At 39.9% G+C, this 18,672-nt stretch overlaps 1 protein-coding gene across 4 annotated transcripts in view; it reads right to left on the bottom strand.

Annotated features, from left to right (window-relative positions):
- LOC136872613 (uncharacterized) overlaps positions 1-18,672 on the bottom strand; it is a 138,376-nt gene that overhangs the window by 103,796 nt on the left and 15,908 nt on the right. For all 4 annotated transcript variants that reach the window (XM_067146416.2, XM_067146422.2, XM_067146431.2 and 1 more), the window contains exon 2: positions 14,154-14,588. In XM_067146416.2, the coding sequence (XP_067002517.2) occupies positions 14,154-14,588 (435 nt within the window). The remainder of the gene's footprint in view (positions 1-14,153; positions 14,589-18,672) is intronic.

Raw genomic sequence — 18,672 nt, 5'->3', positions numbered from 1 at the left:
CGTATTACCCGAAGCCCAATTATACTGAGAGAGTGAATCGTAACCTGCGATCTGCCCTAATCGCTTATCACTCCTCAGACCACTCCAAGTGGGATTCCTCATTGAATTGGTTGTCATTTGCATTTAACACTGCTGTCCATGAAAGCCACAAGGAAACCCCTGCTTCGTTGATGTTGGCTTTTACTCCAAATTCTCCTCTATCTAACCTATGGTCAATTAATGATCTTCTGCCCGACGATGCCAGCCCAGAAAAGATCCGAGCTAATTGGCACCGTGCACGAAAGAACTTGAAGGTTTATTACGCTAAGGTCCAGCGTAATTACAACCACGGGCGAAGACCGCACGATCTCTCTGTGGGTGACCAGGTATTTATTAGAACACATCCCGTCAGTAGTGCTGCGGACCATGTTATCAGTAAGTTGGCCCCCAGATTTCGAGGTCCCTGCACCATTTTAAAGTTCCTCACCCCGGTGACATTATTGGTGAGCGATCCCGAAAGGAAAAGGATCAGCAGAGTACATCTCTCCCAGATCAAGGTACCTTAAGTCTGGTAGGGAAGGGTAAATACCATTGTTGGTGACCTTGTAGATTTAGTTGTAAGTTATTTGTAAGAATTTAGTTATAAAATAATTTTATTGTGAGGTTATTTATAAGGTTTTGGTTATAAGATAATAAGTTTTATTGTAAGTTAGTTGTAAGTAATTGTGTAAGTGATTACTTTAGGTATCCTCTAGTGTAATCGATTTAGTATTATAAGTTAGATAAGTTTTAGTTTAGGGTCACTACTTGGAATTTTCTTCCTTTTACGGTCAGGTTTAGGGCACCCTCCTGTAGTTTCTTTTCACCCCCACCATAACCTTGTCACGAATTTTAGATAGCAGTGCTTACCCCGGGGCTAGTGCCCTAATATCCCTGGTGTGCGAGGGAGAGTCCCTACTGCATAGTTATTAAGCCACCCATCGGGTGACTCCACGCGAGATCTTGAGCCCAGCAGCATACTTTTACCTCAAAGTATTCCCCTGTCTGCTGCGGTTTGTGTGTGTTACAGCGGCTGCAGTGACCAGCTTCTTCAGGCAGCAACCTGAAGTGCCAAATTGGGAGGCACACTGTGTGCTTTGGGCGTCACCATCCGGCACCACTATCCTGCGGGGAATGTCCTATTGGTGGCAGGTGGACTGGACGGTGTCTCACCCCGGCTTATTTGGTGCAAGAGACCTCTGAACTGCATCTCACTTAGGTGTCGGGTTTCGACTGACATTGAATGGAGGCTGGCGTCAAACGGCCGTGTCGGCAGCCGCATCATCAGCAAGAACCTGTGCCCTAGCTGTGCTGTGACTGTTGCGGGAAATTAGTGCAAAAGTGTTAGCAACAAGTGAGGAGTTTTGGTATTTCTAGAATTTGGAAGAAAGTATGGTGTACATGATTTGGTGGACAGACTACAAATTGTCTAATCATCTGTGAAAGAAGGCATTTTGAAGTGCAATGTGACAATCCATGTGAATTTTATGATATTTATTCAAGAAGTGGATCTATATTATCTTTGAAAATTATGTAACAGTTTGTGTTGCTTGGTTATCGCAAAGGCTACTTCAAGAAATCGTGTGTGTTAAGGTGATGTACCTTTACTATTGGTACTGTGTGAAAACGTTCTATCGCTTGCTCCCCAGTGATGTTATATTATTGGTCGAGCAGGGCTCGACTTTCAGGGGGGGAGGAAGATGTTACAAGTGAACTATGTAGGATGAGTGGAATGTAATTTTTTTTAAGACTTTATTGGCGAAGTATCATATAATGTTTTATTTATCATGACCTAACCTGTACTGTTATTTGTAGAGCATAAGATAATTTAATGACCTAACCTGTACTGATTAATGTTGTAACATAGGCATTTGTAAATAGTAGAATTCTGTCTATAAGTCCTGGAAAGATCTAGAAAGTTACATAACTTTTGTACTGGGTGTGTTACTTTGTTGGTATGTGTTCTAGAAAGTGTGTTCTGTTTATTCTGGAAAAATACAACTTTCGCGATCGTGCGTATTCTAGAATGTTAGGCTAAGTTCGCAATCGAAAGTAAGATTGTGATTGGTGAGTCTAGGTGGCGATAGGGAACACGTGCACGCTGATTGGTTGCCTCCAAGGCCAGTAATTCCTATATATAGTGAGCGAGGTAGTGTTCGAAAAAATTCTGTCTCCTGAATTCTATCGGTCTCGGTTTATCTGTCTGCCAGCAGCCTATCTGGATGACGTCTCTCCGGTTTTCGGGATGGCACACTCCTCGGGTAAGCACTCTTGAATTCCGTTCCTGCTAAAAATTCCGTAATGTTCCGATTTGGTTTTCATACAGGAGTCTGCCCTAACCTCGCCTAGATTCACCAAATTAGTTACTTATGACGCCTTAGTTTTTCTGCTAGACTTACCTGTTCGTTTTCGAGGCATTCCCGTTTTGTTTCACTAAAATATGTATATTGTAGTTTAATAGTATTTCCCTTGGGGTTTGCCTCTCATAGTTTTGTATCACTTTAGGTACGGTACGCTAGATTTTGGATAACCTGTAAATTGCATTGTACTACTGCACTGGTAACTAGATGTACAGCTGATTTGTAATTTGAATTTACACTGCTACGAACAACCTATGTATATCACTGAACTTATAGCTCGTAACTTGGAATGTGTATGTAGAATTATCTTGTAAATAATATTTTTAAAACTAAGGATCACGGTGATTCATTTCGGAATCCGCTATCTAAGCCATGTCCATGCCTTTGGTAGGTTCCCAGCCCTTCCATCTTCCCTTTTGTCGTTCACTAGTTGGCCCTACTGATAGTTACGTACTTGTTTTGTTGGAGATCTGCGTATGCTAGCTACTGTTTTTCCGAGTGTGTAGTGTTTACTTATATTGTGTATTGTGCTCTTACCCTCCCTTTTAACTGTGTTTGTGCCATGTTTAGTGTTACCACTGTAGTAGAGGTAACAAATCGTTTATTTATTTGCTGCGGACTTAATTCAGTGTCCTTCCTTTTTCTTCATGCCTGCTTATTACGTTATTATTCCTACATTGAGCAAAAGGTAGCAATGATCTGACTGTTTCGTGTGTGTGATTAGTTAGTTTGTGGGTTTTGATTGGAGACCTTTTATTTCTCTTTGGCTTCGACGTCTGGCTTGATCTTATGTTCTGTAATATGGTTTAACGCTGATGCTGTATGATTCATGTTCGCCTTGATGTGTGATATGAATGTGTATCATGCGGCATCCAAGTTATTTTGGTTATGGTGTTGACTGGGTGAGGCAGGCCTATTCGCGGCGACCCAGATATCTGATCTGTGCTCTCAGTTCAAGCTCGTGAGCCATTGACTGATTCTTGTCATGCTGTTACGATCCTAATCATAACATGTCTTGATACTGTCTCGCACACTCACACACACACACACACACACACACACACACACACTGGTTATGGGACGTGTGTTGTTTTTTCAGTTTCTTATGGATATTTGCTTTTATGATTCTCATTTTATCTCTTTGTTTCCAGCTTGCTCAGCCAACTGACGTGCTTATTTCTGGACTTTAATTTTACTCGTTTCATTTGACTCGAGTTTCTTTCTGTAACTATGGCAACTCCTTTCCTCCTTGTGTTCCATATTTATTTTATTTTTTGTCAGCATTGTTTCACTGGCATTTTTTATTTCTGGGGATACAGTCTCTATGGAGATTGTTGGGAACCATGTTTCTTTAAAAAAGCTTCGACTATCTGGGGAGCCGTGATAATATTTTCTTGTGTGAAAGCTGCTACTCTCACCTCTATGACATGTGGTCCCTAAGAAAGAAATACTTTGGATCACATTTTAATTACCAGTGTCTGGTAATGATTGAATTGTATCCGTTACAAAAGTGTAAATTTTCACGAGATCCAGTTTGATGAGTCAAACGACTCAATTGCGATTGAAATATCTTCACGAACTACGTATGCGAGTATTCGACTCTGTTTCACCATTTTGCTTGTTCTATGCCCATATCTTAATCTTTTCTTGCTAACCTTATGTTAATAATCCTTATTTGTTTTAAATGACCTCTGCTCTATGTTATTGTCTCTCTGCTTTGGGGATGTGTCTTTTACACTGTGTTTCTCGAGTGTAAGAAGCCGTATTCAGTTCCTGGCAGTTTCTAGCCAGTTTTAACCGATCCAGAGTAAATAGATAGTAGGTAGGTGGTGTAAATATTAGTTTTAGAATATATTTGTCAATTCCTTGCATAGGTATGTTGTATTCTTTTAATCTCCGTCCATTCTTTAACAGTTCAATGCTTGTCCAGAAACTTTTGGCCGGCAGTGCACATCCCAACCCGTTGTCTTTAGTATATCCTCCGAAATCTTATCAATTCCAGCTGTTTTTCTGGTTTTCAAGTTTTGTATCTTATTGCAAATGTCATTGTAGGTACATTTTAATACTTCTTTAGTATTAGTCACTTCCCCTATTTGGACATTATCTTTGTAACCAACAATCTTTACATACTGACTGAATACTTCTGCCTATTGAAGATCCTTGCATACACACTGCCGTTGTTCAGCAATGATTCCTGGAATGTCCTTCTTGGAAACTATTTCTGCCTTGACTCATTGGTGCATAAAGTAATTTTTTGTTTTGTATTTCAATTCTACTCTTAACAATCGCAGAAACACGTTCCTAACAATCAGAATGTTTAGTTTTATTTACACAGGGCGTCCAATATATCAGATGCTATGCATTCGGGTCAGTACAACAACTCTAGTTACTCAGCACGACAATGTACTGGTACAATAATGCAAGCTAGGCAGAGTTACCTTATCAAATTTACACTGCAAAGTGGACCTGCAATTTCCACTGCAGACCTGTCACAATACTGTATAAGCTACTCTATTTACGTTTATGTCCACAGATTCATTTCGGGTAAACTCGAAATTGGTCAAGCTGATCCAATCTTCGGATCCCATTATTTTAGGACTTTAACAGCTTTCATTGTGGTACAGACACTTCAGTGTATCCTTTTTCTCCATCTGTTTGTAGTTCGCACCAGCAATGACAAAACTGTTGTCATTCCAGCACACCAGTAACGCACCATCACAACTGCTGCAGTCATATGATCACCTTTATTTTACTGACCACCGTTTTTCGAAGGAGGCATTTCTCTGTCTGCTTTTCTTGAAATGTCCCTGTTGCACTTATTCCCTTTGAAGCCAGATATCATAGAAATTTCAGAGATGTAAAGTCGAAGAATATTGAATGCCCCCTGTTTAATTCAGTTTCACATGCACCAATGAGAGGTAGGACTACATTTCCACCAAGACCAAATTCTTTCAGCCTTTTTTTTTTTTAAATATTGCTGTATACACTTAAAAAGTTATCCTGTAGCCACTGGCAGAGAAAGAAGTCTAGTGGAATTTCACAGTTTTTCGCACCGTCTAATTTGGGGAGGGGGCGACACGAACGCAGTTATTAAACGAGATATAGATTGTGATCTTGTCCACTTTGTGGTTGCTTCTTGTGTGATGACTCCTTTTATTTTCGCACGGCAGCTTCCTTTTGCTTGGTTTTTCTGGTTTTTAAGTTCCATCTGTAGATTTTCCAGTAATATTTTGACTTCCAAGACATAGCCTTCCCTTTTTCATATTCTGTTGAAGCCATTTGCCCTTCACATTTACTCAAAAGTAGCTTAATAAATAATTACATACCTGCCAAGTTTTAGAAATCAAAAATAGGAAGATTTTTAATTCTTGGATTTCATCACATATATTGCACCACGGTCTAGGTGAAAAAAAAATTCACGATAAAAGGCATACATATCTACAGTTACGATGCGAAATGACCATTAAATTTTAAATCTTAAGAAAACTAATATGGTTACAAGAAAATGTACCTGATCATTCTCATTTATGACGCATATGAATATTTATGTCACACAGACACATGCAATAAAATGCATAATAGTTTCCTTTATTAGACTGTAAAATGAAATGTAATTTATAGGTATCTCTGAACACTTTAAGATAATGTTTCTTACAGTTTCTGGTCATAACAAGAAGAGAAAATACCAGAAACTGTCACCAACACAACTCCATGAAATACATTCAACTCATTAAAATTATGCAATGAAATACGGGAAACTACCACATACAAAACAATTCAATATGTCCCATACATTATCATATACGACTTTTGACGGGGGGGGCACAAAAACACAAGAAAAACGCATGGCCTACTACACGAACGAAACTACGCACAGAAACAATGTTAATAGCATGAGAACCACACAATAACAAACTCATTCTTTCGTTCCGATTAACTGATTTGCTAGCGCACGCTAGCCTCTCTTGCTCGCAGGATGATTGACGTCCCGAATCCCCAGCTGTATAAAGTACACATGCTGCTGTGGTGAGCGGGAAACATTATACATGAAGGTGACGGACGAAACACTCGTGAAATAAAGCATCAAATAAATACGCTTGAAAATTAGCTTGCATACCTTACACAAGCACATAAGAATTTATCCTTTATCCTAGGGGAAGAGTATTGACCGTACTGGAGGTTATAAAACCAAACTCCATGGTGCAACCACCCCGAAGGGCAATAGCCTACCATGCGACAGATGCTCTGTCCAAAGGCTGCAGATTACGAGCTGTGGTGTGGTCAGCACGACGGATCCTCTCGGCCGTTATTCTTGGCTTTCTAGACCGGGGTCGCCATCTCACCATCAGATAGCTCCTCAATTGTAATCACGTAGGCTGAGTGGACCTCGAACCAGCCCTCAGCCCTAACCTGGCCAGATATCCACCCCGGCGCCTCCGGGTAAGAGGCAGGCACGATACTCCTACACCGTGGGGCGGGCACTGGAGGTTATACTGGTCAAAAATAGGAAGTAAAAATAAATCAGAAAATCGGAAGACGTGTTAAAAACTGAAAATTTCCAGGTAAATCGAAAGGGTTGGCAGGTATGTAATTAAGAAATGCAGTGCAATGCAATGCAATGCAATGCAATGCAATGCAATGCAATGTGCAATAGTCACAATGATTTTGATCTTTTTGAAAAACTGCAAGTGATATCTTCCACAACTCTCACCACACAGTTCACATATACACGAATCACAACGTTCATGGAATCTCTTATTGATGCAGATAGCATGACGGAAACCATGACATGCAAACCTTGTGACCACATGTCTCAACTCAGTTTGACTGGGTCCACTCCCTTTTCATCATCGCATCAGTGCTGTAAAATTCCCACCAAATATCAATCTTTTTTTTGTTTTTCTTGTCTTAATGTTTGCTGAAAGGCGTCCGTTGAAGATAGAACGATTTTATTTCTGATCTCTTGTATTAGATAGTCTTTTGTTAATATGTATACAGGTCTTGATTGGGTGAATTTTGATACATAGTGTTCTTTTGAGGAATGATGCCTTCACTGTCTCTAGGGTTTCCAGGTCGCTTATTTTTAAAATGATCCCATACAAGTTCCATTCCGTATGATAGAACTGGCATTATTTTCGCTTGAAAGTTTCACTGCGGTGGTCAAGGATAATGTTTCTGGATTTTGGATGTCTTTCATGGCTCTAATCGCTGCTGTGTATAGAAAAGGTGGTCCGGTTCGTGTGAAGGGTAATTCCTAGATATTTGAACTGATTTACAATTGCTAATTAGTTTCCCCCTTAAGTATAAATGGTCTATGGACGCAATCTTTCCTTATTTCTGGAATGTCATTTGAACTGTCTTAGTGTTAATTGTGAATTTATTTTCTATAGCCCATTCCGAGAGTCTATTGAGTGCACCTTTCACCTCTTGCAGGATTGGTCCTCCTGTGACGATGTCATCAGCATACATGTACAACAAGACTTTCTTATCCTTCTCATGGATGATTGTCACATCAGAAGTTGCAATATTGAATAATATAGGACTCAAAAGGGTCCCCCTGTAGTACTCCATCCGTTTGGCTAAGTCACTGGACATAGTGATGCCATCATCTACGATCAATCTTGTGTCAGAATGTTTCGGATTATTATTGGCCAGGTAGTTATCCTTTCCTGTTAAGCGCTCTAGTTTTGTGATAAGTACTTCTCTGTCCAACAAGTCGAAAGCTTTATTAAAGTCTAGGAATAATGCAAAGAATTTCCTTTTTCCATCCTTAAGGTATCATATCATTCAACAGGTTCTTTGCTGCGTGGAGCGTTGATCTACCCTTTCGAAAGCCAAACAGAGTCCGGAACAGAGTTGTCAATCAGCTTGGTCAGTCTGTTACAAAGGATTTTAGCGAACACTTTAAAGCCATTGTTCCCTATGGTGATCCCTCTATAGGAATTTGGGTTGTCTATTCCTTTCCCTTTGTATAGTATTTTGATTTTGGAGTACCTCCAGGAGTGCGGTATATCTCCCTTTTCTAAATATTTGTTGAACAGTTTTGTCCATAACATGAACTGTTCAAGGGAAGATTTCAAATGTTCATTTAATATACCATCGAGGTAAGGAGCTTTCTTCTTTTTTGGATTCTGTTATCTTTGGAACGTCTTTTTCAGTGATAAGTTGGTAGTTTGATTCATAGATTTCATCTACTTTTATATTTGTACCCAGGTTTCTGTAATTAAGAATTGACACAAAATGTTTCTATGTCGATGTTGTTGCTGAAATGTGGTCGTCTTGGTCTCTTAGTACTACAAAAGGATTTACCTGAGCTGCTTCTGCCAGTTGAGTGTTTCATGTCTAGATAGTTTCTTTCCTTTTTCTTTAGAGTTCCTCTGTTTTTTCGACGAGCACTGTTATATCTTTCAAATTTGTTTGCGTTTTTATCACTAGATCTTTTTTTATGTAGGTAGTCTATTACATATTTCCTTTCAGCATAGCATTGAGCATCGAAACATGGTTTTGACTTACGAACAGAGCTTCCTGCTGGTCCAGCTGCTGTTTTTATTGCGTCTTTTATAATCCGGGCTGCATTTTCAAGTTGTCCGTTACTTAGTTGCTGGGGGACATGTTTGTTTGCGGTGCGTGCCTCTTGCTTGAGTGTTTCTATGTTCAGGGTTCTTTTCATTCTACTGTAACTTGATTACTCTCCTGGGGTTGAAGGGTTTTCCAGGTAGTTTTCAGAGAAGTTAAGACCGGCAGGTGCTACCTGATGTCTATTAACATGGATGATTTTTAAATATGGTGACTAAGGATTCTGACCTGATTGTTTGAAAAGACTAGGTCAATTTCACTTGTTCCATTGTGGCATAGGTACGTTACGAGTTTATTATCATTAATTAGTAGCAGACTTTCTTGATCTAAAAGTGATGTTACTGCCTCAGTTTTGTTACTTTTCATATCTATAGGTGGGCCGGCGTAAGGTTGCACATGACAGCTGAGCACAATGTTGGTCACACTGCAATGGCACACAAAGCGATGTTGCCACCGCAACAATAGCTGACTGCACGACACGAGAATTTTTAAAAACATGGGAGAAATGTTTTTAATTTCATTGCGATGATACACAATACAAATGAAATCCACCGACAAAAATCGAACTTCCAATTCACCGATTATTTATCACACAAAATGATACAAAATAAATATACTACGAAGTTCTTATTATCGCGTTGTTAGAAAATATGGAAGAAATCGGCCGACAAGAATCTCACTTTAAATATGCCAATAAATGTTAGAATAATATACACTGGTTCTAACACAAAAGGTTTCAAGTAAAATCTATAAAATTTACGAAAATTCAGAAACCTTAATATCATACCCGATTCACAAAGGTAGAGGCTCGATACCCTCCAGATCACTGCCATCACTACCGTCGCCTTCGTTGTCATTGTCATCGTTGTCTAGGCCAAGGATCATGTAAGAGATCATCAACTCCTGACAGTCACTGATGAAGCCATGTATTGCCATTGCCAAGTTAACCCTTACCCCTCGAAGTAAAGTTCTCTGCGTTGCCTCTACTACTCGTATTTTAAATGTACATTTTTGTCTTATATGACCTGTATTAATCTTTCACGATTTTGGAGATAGCACTTGGTTTTAAATGATGTAGTTAGGCTATACACGTTTACAGCAAGCTATACTGGAGCAAATAAAAGCAATATGTGGAATTTAAGACGAATTATTTTGCATTTTTATTATTATTATTATTATTATTATTACCACCGTTATCGCATACCGATTGGTTTTGTTAATAATTTAGTGTACAAATTATCGCTAAAAAGCAATTGAAAAACTCTATTCAGTCTCTGTTTTCATACCTCGCGGTAGTTTGTAGGCTGAAACCACTGTAAACAGCAATTTCTTGAAATCCGAATCTTTTGATTTAGAATTGTGCCAGCCGTCAGCATAAGGTACATGTTTGGTTACGGTACACAAACCGACCATCGTCAGTTCACTTTTAGGCAACGTGAAATGCTATTAGATATATTCATTAGGAGCAGAGGTGCGAAAATACTGAGGTTTTGTGTGTTGCCTGACATATGCAACATATGTATGACTAGAAGAGCACATGGCAGCCATGTTTGTTTACTATCGCTCGAGCTTTCATGTGCGTAATTTGACAGCTGACGGCTACACTGCCATCTAAATAATGGATTTTTGACTGACTGTCGAATAGTATCTCTATTCTACAAAGTTCCACGCGGAACCAAAAGATGGCAGTAGAGTATATCATCGTGTATTTTGTCAGCTAAGAGTCGGCAGACGAGTGGTGGGCGATAAAATTCCATGTCGGGTCTCCCCCGACATGCGATCGGAACAGGAATATTGTAATGTCGGGCCTCACCCGACAGACGAGTGGTAAAGGTTAATGAATGTTGCGACATTGCTTTCTTCATCCACAAAGCCGCATCCATTCGAGCAATACTCTCCCAGAACAGTCCTTTCACTTCAGTAATTGTGAAGGACTTGTTAGTGTGTACGGTATGTTTTACTTCACCCCATACCGTACCAACTCGATGTAGTTGAAGCGACAGTGGTATGGCAAGAAACTAATGATCTCGTGTCCTTGTTCCTTTGCTACCTCGTCGACTAATTTAGTCATACACATATGCGCTGGGATATTTCTTTCCTGCAGCCATTCCACGAACAGTTCTTAACGGGCAGTCGAAGTAGGGGTCTTGTCCATTATTGCAGAGTGGTAAGGTGCATTGTCCATAACGACAGAAAGGACTGAGCTGTAATAATCTTACTTGTGTCTTTGTATTGCATCAGCCTGGAAACAATTCTTGTTACAGGAGATAGCTTCATTTGTTTCTTTCCCGGAGTGCTGTGAAACAAGTCCCTACTATCATATGTTTCCGAGACTGCTACGTTCCCCAGTCGCTTTTTAACTTCTGTTCTTGGAGGCAAACACCTTTCTGAATAACAGAACGCTTTAAAAGCCCAAATGTTTGACATATGCGTTCCACAACATGATCTGCAGGAACAGAGAGACCGCTATACAAGCGTACGAATTTCCTCTCCCTCTCCTAAAACTCGTGAGTCCTCCGCATTAATTCTAATGCCTGACTATTAAGGGACACACTGCGGCGCAAAGAATTATCACTTCGCGCTTCATGACTATGTTGCCGTTTCCGAGACTTTGCACTGCATTCGTTAAAATAAAATTTCACAATTATATCTCAATTTAAAAAAACTTTCATAAACACGTGAATCACACCTGACCACGTGCTAGTGGTGACAGACAAAATGGCAACACTTCAATATGGTAGTCAAGCTAGTTATAGATGGCACCACCATACTACCCATATTGCCAACAACAATCAACTGAAAATAGTTCGTATTTATTTTGTGGCTCCCTTACACCTTATAACATTTTTTTAAATGCTCATATTTGTGTAAGCAAATAAAATATTTAAACACTATACGGAATTAAATAAGTTTTTTTTTTTTTGCTAGTTGCTTTACGTCGCACCGACAGATAGGTCTTATGATATAGATGTTGATTCCCATAGGGAATCTGAAATATCAACATCTATATCAACATCTATATCATCTGATGGCCAAGCAGGCATCAATTTTTAGTGATGAGACAAAGTCTCTTAGTGCATTGGCACTGCCGGTGGCTCCAGTTAGCCTACGCAGTGGCCTCGACGGTATGCACTAGCCAGCGTATTGGTAGGTGTGCTAGGTACCAACTGATGAGCCCACCCTAGCACACGAGGGCGAAACGCTGGCAACCAAGAATGAGCTAGCTGGAAAATTTATAATGTCCAATAACGGACCAACTATATTGGTATTATAGATAGGTCTTATGGCGACGATGCGACAGGAAAGGGCTAGGAGTGGGAAGGAAGCGGCCGTGGCCTTAAGGTACATCCCCAGCATTTGCCTGGTGTGAAAAATGGGAAACCACAGAAAACCATTTTCAGTGCTGCCGACAGTGGGATTCGAACCTACTATCTCCCGAATACTGGATACTGGCCGCACTTAAGCGACTGCAGCTATCGAGCTCGATAAGAATTAACATGAATAAAATGCGTAACTCTATTTGACATAAAAAGTAGTAGATTGGTGATTCTGATTGACGGGTGACGTTCTTCATTTCATTTTTGTAGTGGTGCCAACATGACTTACAACTGTCAAGGGAAACCTTGTGCCGGCCCACCTATATTCTGCAATTAAGGTCTCCTGCTAGAATTGTGAGCTTGTTTTCAACCTTGTATAAGGCGTTTCTTAGACTACTATCTCAAGTGCCAACGATTCAGGAGGGAAGTATCCGCAGAGAATTGCGCCAACTTTAGTTCTTTCCACCAAGGTAAATTAGATCACCCTCATACTCATCTGTCATCATCATCATCATCATCATCATAACCCGTCTCACATCCGTCATCAAGAGGCTTTATGTACTGCTCCTACTAAATGTTGGTTCATCCTCCAAAACTTTGCTGCCATGCCTGCAATAAGTGTGAATCAGCAATGAATGGTAAGGCTGAAGAATAATATATTCTTCGTTCCTCTTAACTACAGCCTTTCTGAAGCACAGGGAAGTATCATGGGCTTAAAACTATGCATAAATATCTCACATTTTATATTTTTACGATGTCCAATTTTTCGGAGACAATGCACTAATGGTGCACACATACCTTTCCATTTTTCACTAAAATTTGTATGACTGCCAATTATACTGGCCATCATGTTATCCTTAGCTAACTTCTTTGCTAGATTTAATTTCCTAGTAAGTTCATTCAATTTCTTCTTACTTCCACAGCAATTTCTAACTATTTCTTTCTAGCCTGCACCTCATTCTTAGTCTCTTTACTTCTCCGTTATAACCTAATGAGTCCTTACCATTCGTTACTACCTTGAAAGGTACAAACCTGTTATCACATTCCTGAACAATTGCTTTAAACCCTCCCAGAGTCTGTTTACATTTTTATTTACAGTTTTCCACCGATCATAGTTACTTAAAAACTCCCTCATGCCTGTTTTATCAGCCATATGGTACTGCTTAAGTCATACTTTTAAGCTCTTCCTTTCTATCACATTTTTAACTACAACAACAACTTCGTGATCATCAATACCATCTATTACTTCGGTTTCTCTATAGAGCTCATATGGTTTTACCAGCACCATGTCCAGAATATTCTTCCCTCTAGTTGGTTCCATCACTTTCTTAATCATGTGCCCTTCCCATATTAACTTATTAGCCATTTGTTGTTCATGCTTCCTGTCGTTCGCATTTCCTTCCCAATTGACATTTGGTAAATTGAGATCACCCGCTACAGTCACGTTCCTTTCCTGTCGTTTCCCACATAGCTGATTATCTTATCAAATAATTGTGAATCAGCGTCAGCACTAACCTTTCCCCGTCTGCACACTCCAAAGCCGAACATGTCCTCTGACATTCCTGGCACTAAAAGCCATAAAAAAATAAATAATAACCTTGGTATGGAGAGATGCCAATTGTATTATAATTCAGTGAAACTAGAGAAAAACTTCTAAATTTCAACTTTAGAAGATATCACTAAAACTGTCAAAATTCGTATTAATCATTATTACTAACAAGAATGTATCTAAACAACCTCAAACTTTTCTACAGTGTACTACTTCAACAAATTACTACATTGTGTTGTTGCTTATAAGCTGTTGAGGTAAACTGGTATGATTTCCTGCACTAATCAACAGTATTTTTGCAAGAGTACATAAATGTAAGAATAAAGAACGTACCCTCAGTTTCAGGACATGGTCCTTGAAGCTCTGGTGAACCAGTGACCATTTCCCGAAAGACAGGAGAAAACTTGCTGGTTTTCAGTGAAGGTGTCCCGGACTTTAATGTTGATTTTCCCTTGGTTTTATGATTTGGAAGTTTGTGCACAGTCTTAGGAACTTCAAGATATTTCTTAGGTGCTGGCGTTTGGTTTTTAAGTGATTTCTCAAAAACTTTGTGTACCGTTTTGGGAACTCCCTGGGATTTTGGAAGTAAAGGAGTTCTGGAACAACCTGCAAAGGCAGAATCTTCACCCATTTTTCCCTTAATAGGACCATTTTCATCAGAGTCAACTTTCTTATTTGTTTGAAGAGTGTTTCGAATATCTCCAAGAACTTTCTTGCTGTACACATTGGAACTGTCACTCTTTGCTCTCTGCTTCAGTGGGCCAACATCTGCAATCAAAAGAAAATTTATTTAAAGGAGTGCAGTTTAAATATTACACGGTCAAACTATAATACAGAATGGTACAGTTTTAAACTTTGACCACAAGGAGACTACTTTTAAATGAAGCAACTAAAATACACTTAAGACTTTGATGTTTTCAAAGCATATAAATATGAAAAAACTAAAATTAAGAAAATTGAATAAATCCTCTTCCACTGTTTATCCCACGCCTTAACAGCGTCTCTTGTGCAAACTCATGCAAAGCAGAACATTTTCCACCATATTTTTCTAGAAAATTTTTAGATTTCTGTATCTTGACTGTGCAAACATTCTTTACGAGTAGATGTTTCTGGAACATACGGTATCATTCACATGTCAAATAACAGCAGTGGGTCCCCGAGTTGCCTCTGCTAACTCCGCCCTGCACATTTCAGCGAATTCCTGAGCAGTCAGGCCACAAATGTGTTATCAATTTCTTCTGTGCTCTGCTGTGTGAATGAGTTCAATAGATATAAAAGTCTGTATCATTGCTCATTTTAATGTAGACATAATATCTAGTAACCTGCAACTGTCTTAACCCTCCGTTGGTTGCGGGGTGAGCGCGGCGCTCACTTTCCTTTTTAAAGATGTGCCATGCGAAGCTAAGTAGCACTATACCTCTTAATCACCGAGTAGCTGACTTTTGGAATGTTCTGAGCAAGTCCAACAATGTTGCAGGGTGCGGCGCGACTTTCATTACCAGCCAGGCAACCGTTAATGACCACAGTGCACTATAAGTGAGCGAGTCGCTCACCCGCGACCATTGGCGTTACATTTTTTCCAACTTCCACATTATTCCTATCGTATTAGCCTACAAGTCATGAATCAAGATTTCATGATTTGTACTTGTTTATTAGAGGAGTCGGATGATGAAGCAGTTCTCTTAGCTGAATGCAATAATGAAGATTCTGAGTGCTCAGATACAGAGCAACCCGCCAACAGCGATCACGACAGCGCATCTGATGTTTCTGTGGACGAAGCCGTTCCTGGTCAGCCAATCAAGCCTGATCCTCAATACGTTGGTCGTAACAACATTACTCTGTGGAATATTCATCCCCCTAGCCCCAACAAACGTAGGAAGGAAAGAAACATCGTGATTCATCCACCAGGTGTCACGTGTTACACAAAATGCGAAGACAGTGTGGGCGACGGATGGGACAGCTAAAGAAATATTTCACCTAATGATGTCATACCGGAGATTTTACTTACTTTTGAGATGTCTCTGATTTGATGATTCTCAGACGAGAAATGAAAGGAAATCCGTCGATAAATTAGCAGCGATACGAGAAATATTTGAGGGCTTTGTACAGCGCTGTAAAGTTTGCTATTCCGTAGGAGAGTAAGTCACCATGGTGTTTGCATAATTATGTGTATTCTGTTTCAATGAATATTGTACTTAACTTAACCTGTCAACAAAAAAGTAATTAAAGAATAAAAAGTATCAAAATTAAAACAATAACAGCAAAAATAATAACAATAAAGGCCTCAAAAATCATATTACATTAATGATGAGCGCTTCGCTCACCCACGACCAGCAGCGTTAAGAAATGAGGCGCGACCAACAGAGGGTTAACTGTAAGAAAACAAATGCGTGGAGACATTTTAATGGAATTCAGGAAGGTGCGCTAAGTTTACAGGAAAATGTATTTACCAGGGACAGCAATATGCAAACAATGCCACCAGAATGAAAAAAAATTTTAACCAGTGGTCGAAGTGTGCCAATATGATCCATGAAGCAGAAAATTCTAAAAGTGGGCCTTTATGTAGTTCTGTTGGTGTGATTCAAGACAGTGGAGTTAATGTAAGTACATAATTTTTTCATACTGCCAAAGCAGATACCAGACATGCCAGCTTTCAAAAGTAAAAAATAAGGAGAAATTCGGCAGTGAATCGCGACGTATTATGACGACACATCACTGATGGCAGAACGTGTAATAATTCATTTTAATTCAATACATTACAACTCTATTTGACCTATCTATAAAATAAGAGTTTTGTCTGTACATTGCTCAGAATTTGATAAGAATGGCATTTCTGTATAAGAGTTTTGTCTGTACATTGCTCAGAATTTGATAAGAATGGCATTTCTGTATAAGAGTTTTGTCTGTACATTGCTCAGAATTTGATAAGAATGGCATTTCTGTATCAGTCGTGTCCACAGTAACAAGGAAATGCACTTTTTACTTTTCCGTAATTTCTGTATGTACACGCATCACGAGAAAACTGCTGAAAAGGATTCAGTGAAAATCGGTATGTAAAGTCTGGCGATAAGCCACTACAATCTAGGCTATAAATTATTTTATTCACACTGAGTGAAATGGTAGTTTAGGGGAAGGCCTAAAATTTAATTCTCAAATATTTATATTATTAGTTGTCCTATCCATAAATACCACATAACTAAAGTTATATAGAATTAAATTTCCGACCATTTACGTCTTATACATTTTTACCGTACCAGCTATGATAACACAGATTCATGAATTTGTATTTTTGTTGCTAAGACCTTATTAACGCTCAGCCACGAGAACATGGGTTAACAATTTAATGAAAATCGGTATACAGATTCGGAGAATAAGAAACTACAGTCTAAGCTATACAAAATTGTGTTCACCCCAGATGAAATTGTAGTTTAGGGGAAGGCGCCTAAAATTTAATTTTTAAATACCTGTATTATTGGTCCTGTCGAAAAGTACTACATAACAAAAGTTATAGAGAATACAATTTCCGATCATTTATGTTTTATTCAGATTTACCGTACCATCTATAAGAGTGGTATTTCAGAATCGGAAGAAAACTAAACGTGAAGGCCTACAACATCGAAAGGACATAATGATCAACAATAACATTACATTGACCATTGTTTGTTGTGATGTTCTTTGCCTCCGATGCTGCCACTCTTCTCCGATAGATGGGATTACTGTTGCGTACCAAGTATAACAGCCTGACTGAATACTGACGGGAAATAGCTGGGGAGATAGAAAACTTTCTTCTGTAGCATGCCATTCCTCTGGTTCATACATTTTCCGATACTGCTGGTACGCAACAATGGTTCATCATAGTATTCCAGCTAATCGATCCGTACTCTGACGCACTGTTTTTAATGAACAGTATGCACACTTAAGGCAGAGGTTCACTTAGTAGTAGTAGTAGTAGTAGTAGTAGTAGTAGTATGACCTGGTCTAGAATTACTTTTTAGGCCTATTCCCAATTATATCACCACAATTCATTAAATAACTCAAAATACACTGACTGAGCAAATGTCATGGGATAGTGGAGCACTGATGCGCAGGTGTGTTGTCTGCGCACCACACGCCCCCTGTGCCAGCGGCAGTTGTATAGGAGACCTCGTGAGCAGTGGCTGTGCATGTGACAGGTGTAACATGGAACGTCATCGTGAGCTGACACCGTTCGAACGGGGTATGGTGGTCGGTGCCCGACGGATGGGAAATGCGATTTCGGAAGTGGTGCGGGAATTCGGCTTCACATGATCAACTGCATCCAGGGTGTATCGTGAATGGTTGAATGTGGGTGTCACCGTCCACAACAGATGAACGACCGGGTGTCCAGCCACCCTCGATGACTGTGACCGGCGACATCTGAGACAGATTGTCAACAGTGACAGACTGGCAACCGTGCAACAAATCACGGCTCAATTCAACACAGGCTGTGCTAGACACGTCTCCCAGTAGACAATCCGCAGGAACATGGGTTCTATAGGGTATGGGAGCTGGTGCCGCAACGGGTGCCACTGTTAACCCAACGTCATCGGGCACAACGACGCGCATTTGTCGCCAGTCACCAGGGATGGACACTGGAACAATGGCGTAATGCGATATGGTCGGACGAGTTACGATTTCAACCCCACCATGCCGATGGGAGGTACCGTGTATGGCGCAGACCACATGAAGCGATGGATCCCACCTGCCTCGAAGGTGTGGTCCAGGGTGCTGGTGTGTCTTATGGTCTGGGGTGCATTTTCCTGGTATGGAATGGGCCTCCCCTAATGGGCCCAGATGGTTCTGCAGCGTTTCAAGATTATAACGCGCCGCCACA

This window comes from Anabrus simplex, chromosome 1 (assembly GCF_040414725.1).
Source record: "Anabrus simplex isolate iqAnaSimp1 chromosome 1, ASM4041472v1, whole genome shotgun sequence".
NCBI classification, from domain to species: domain Eukaryota; kingdom Metazoa; phylum Arthropoda; class Insecta; order Orthoptera; family Tettigoniidae; genus Anabrus; species Anabrus simplex.
Note: the sequence above shows the minus strand (reverse complement) of the source record. Positions and strands in the feature narration are given on the sequence as shown.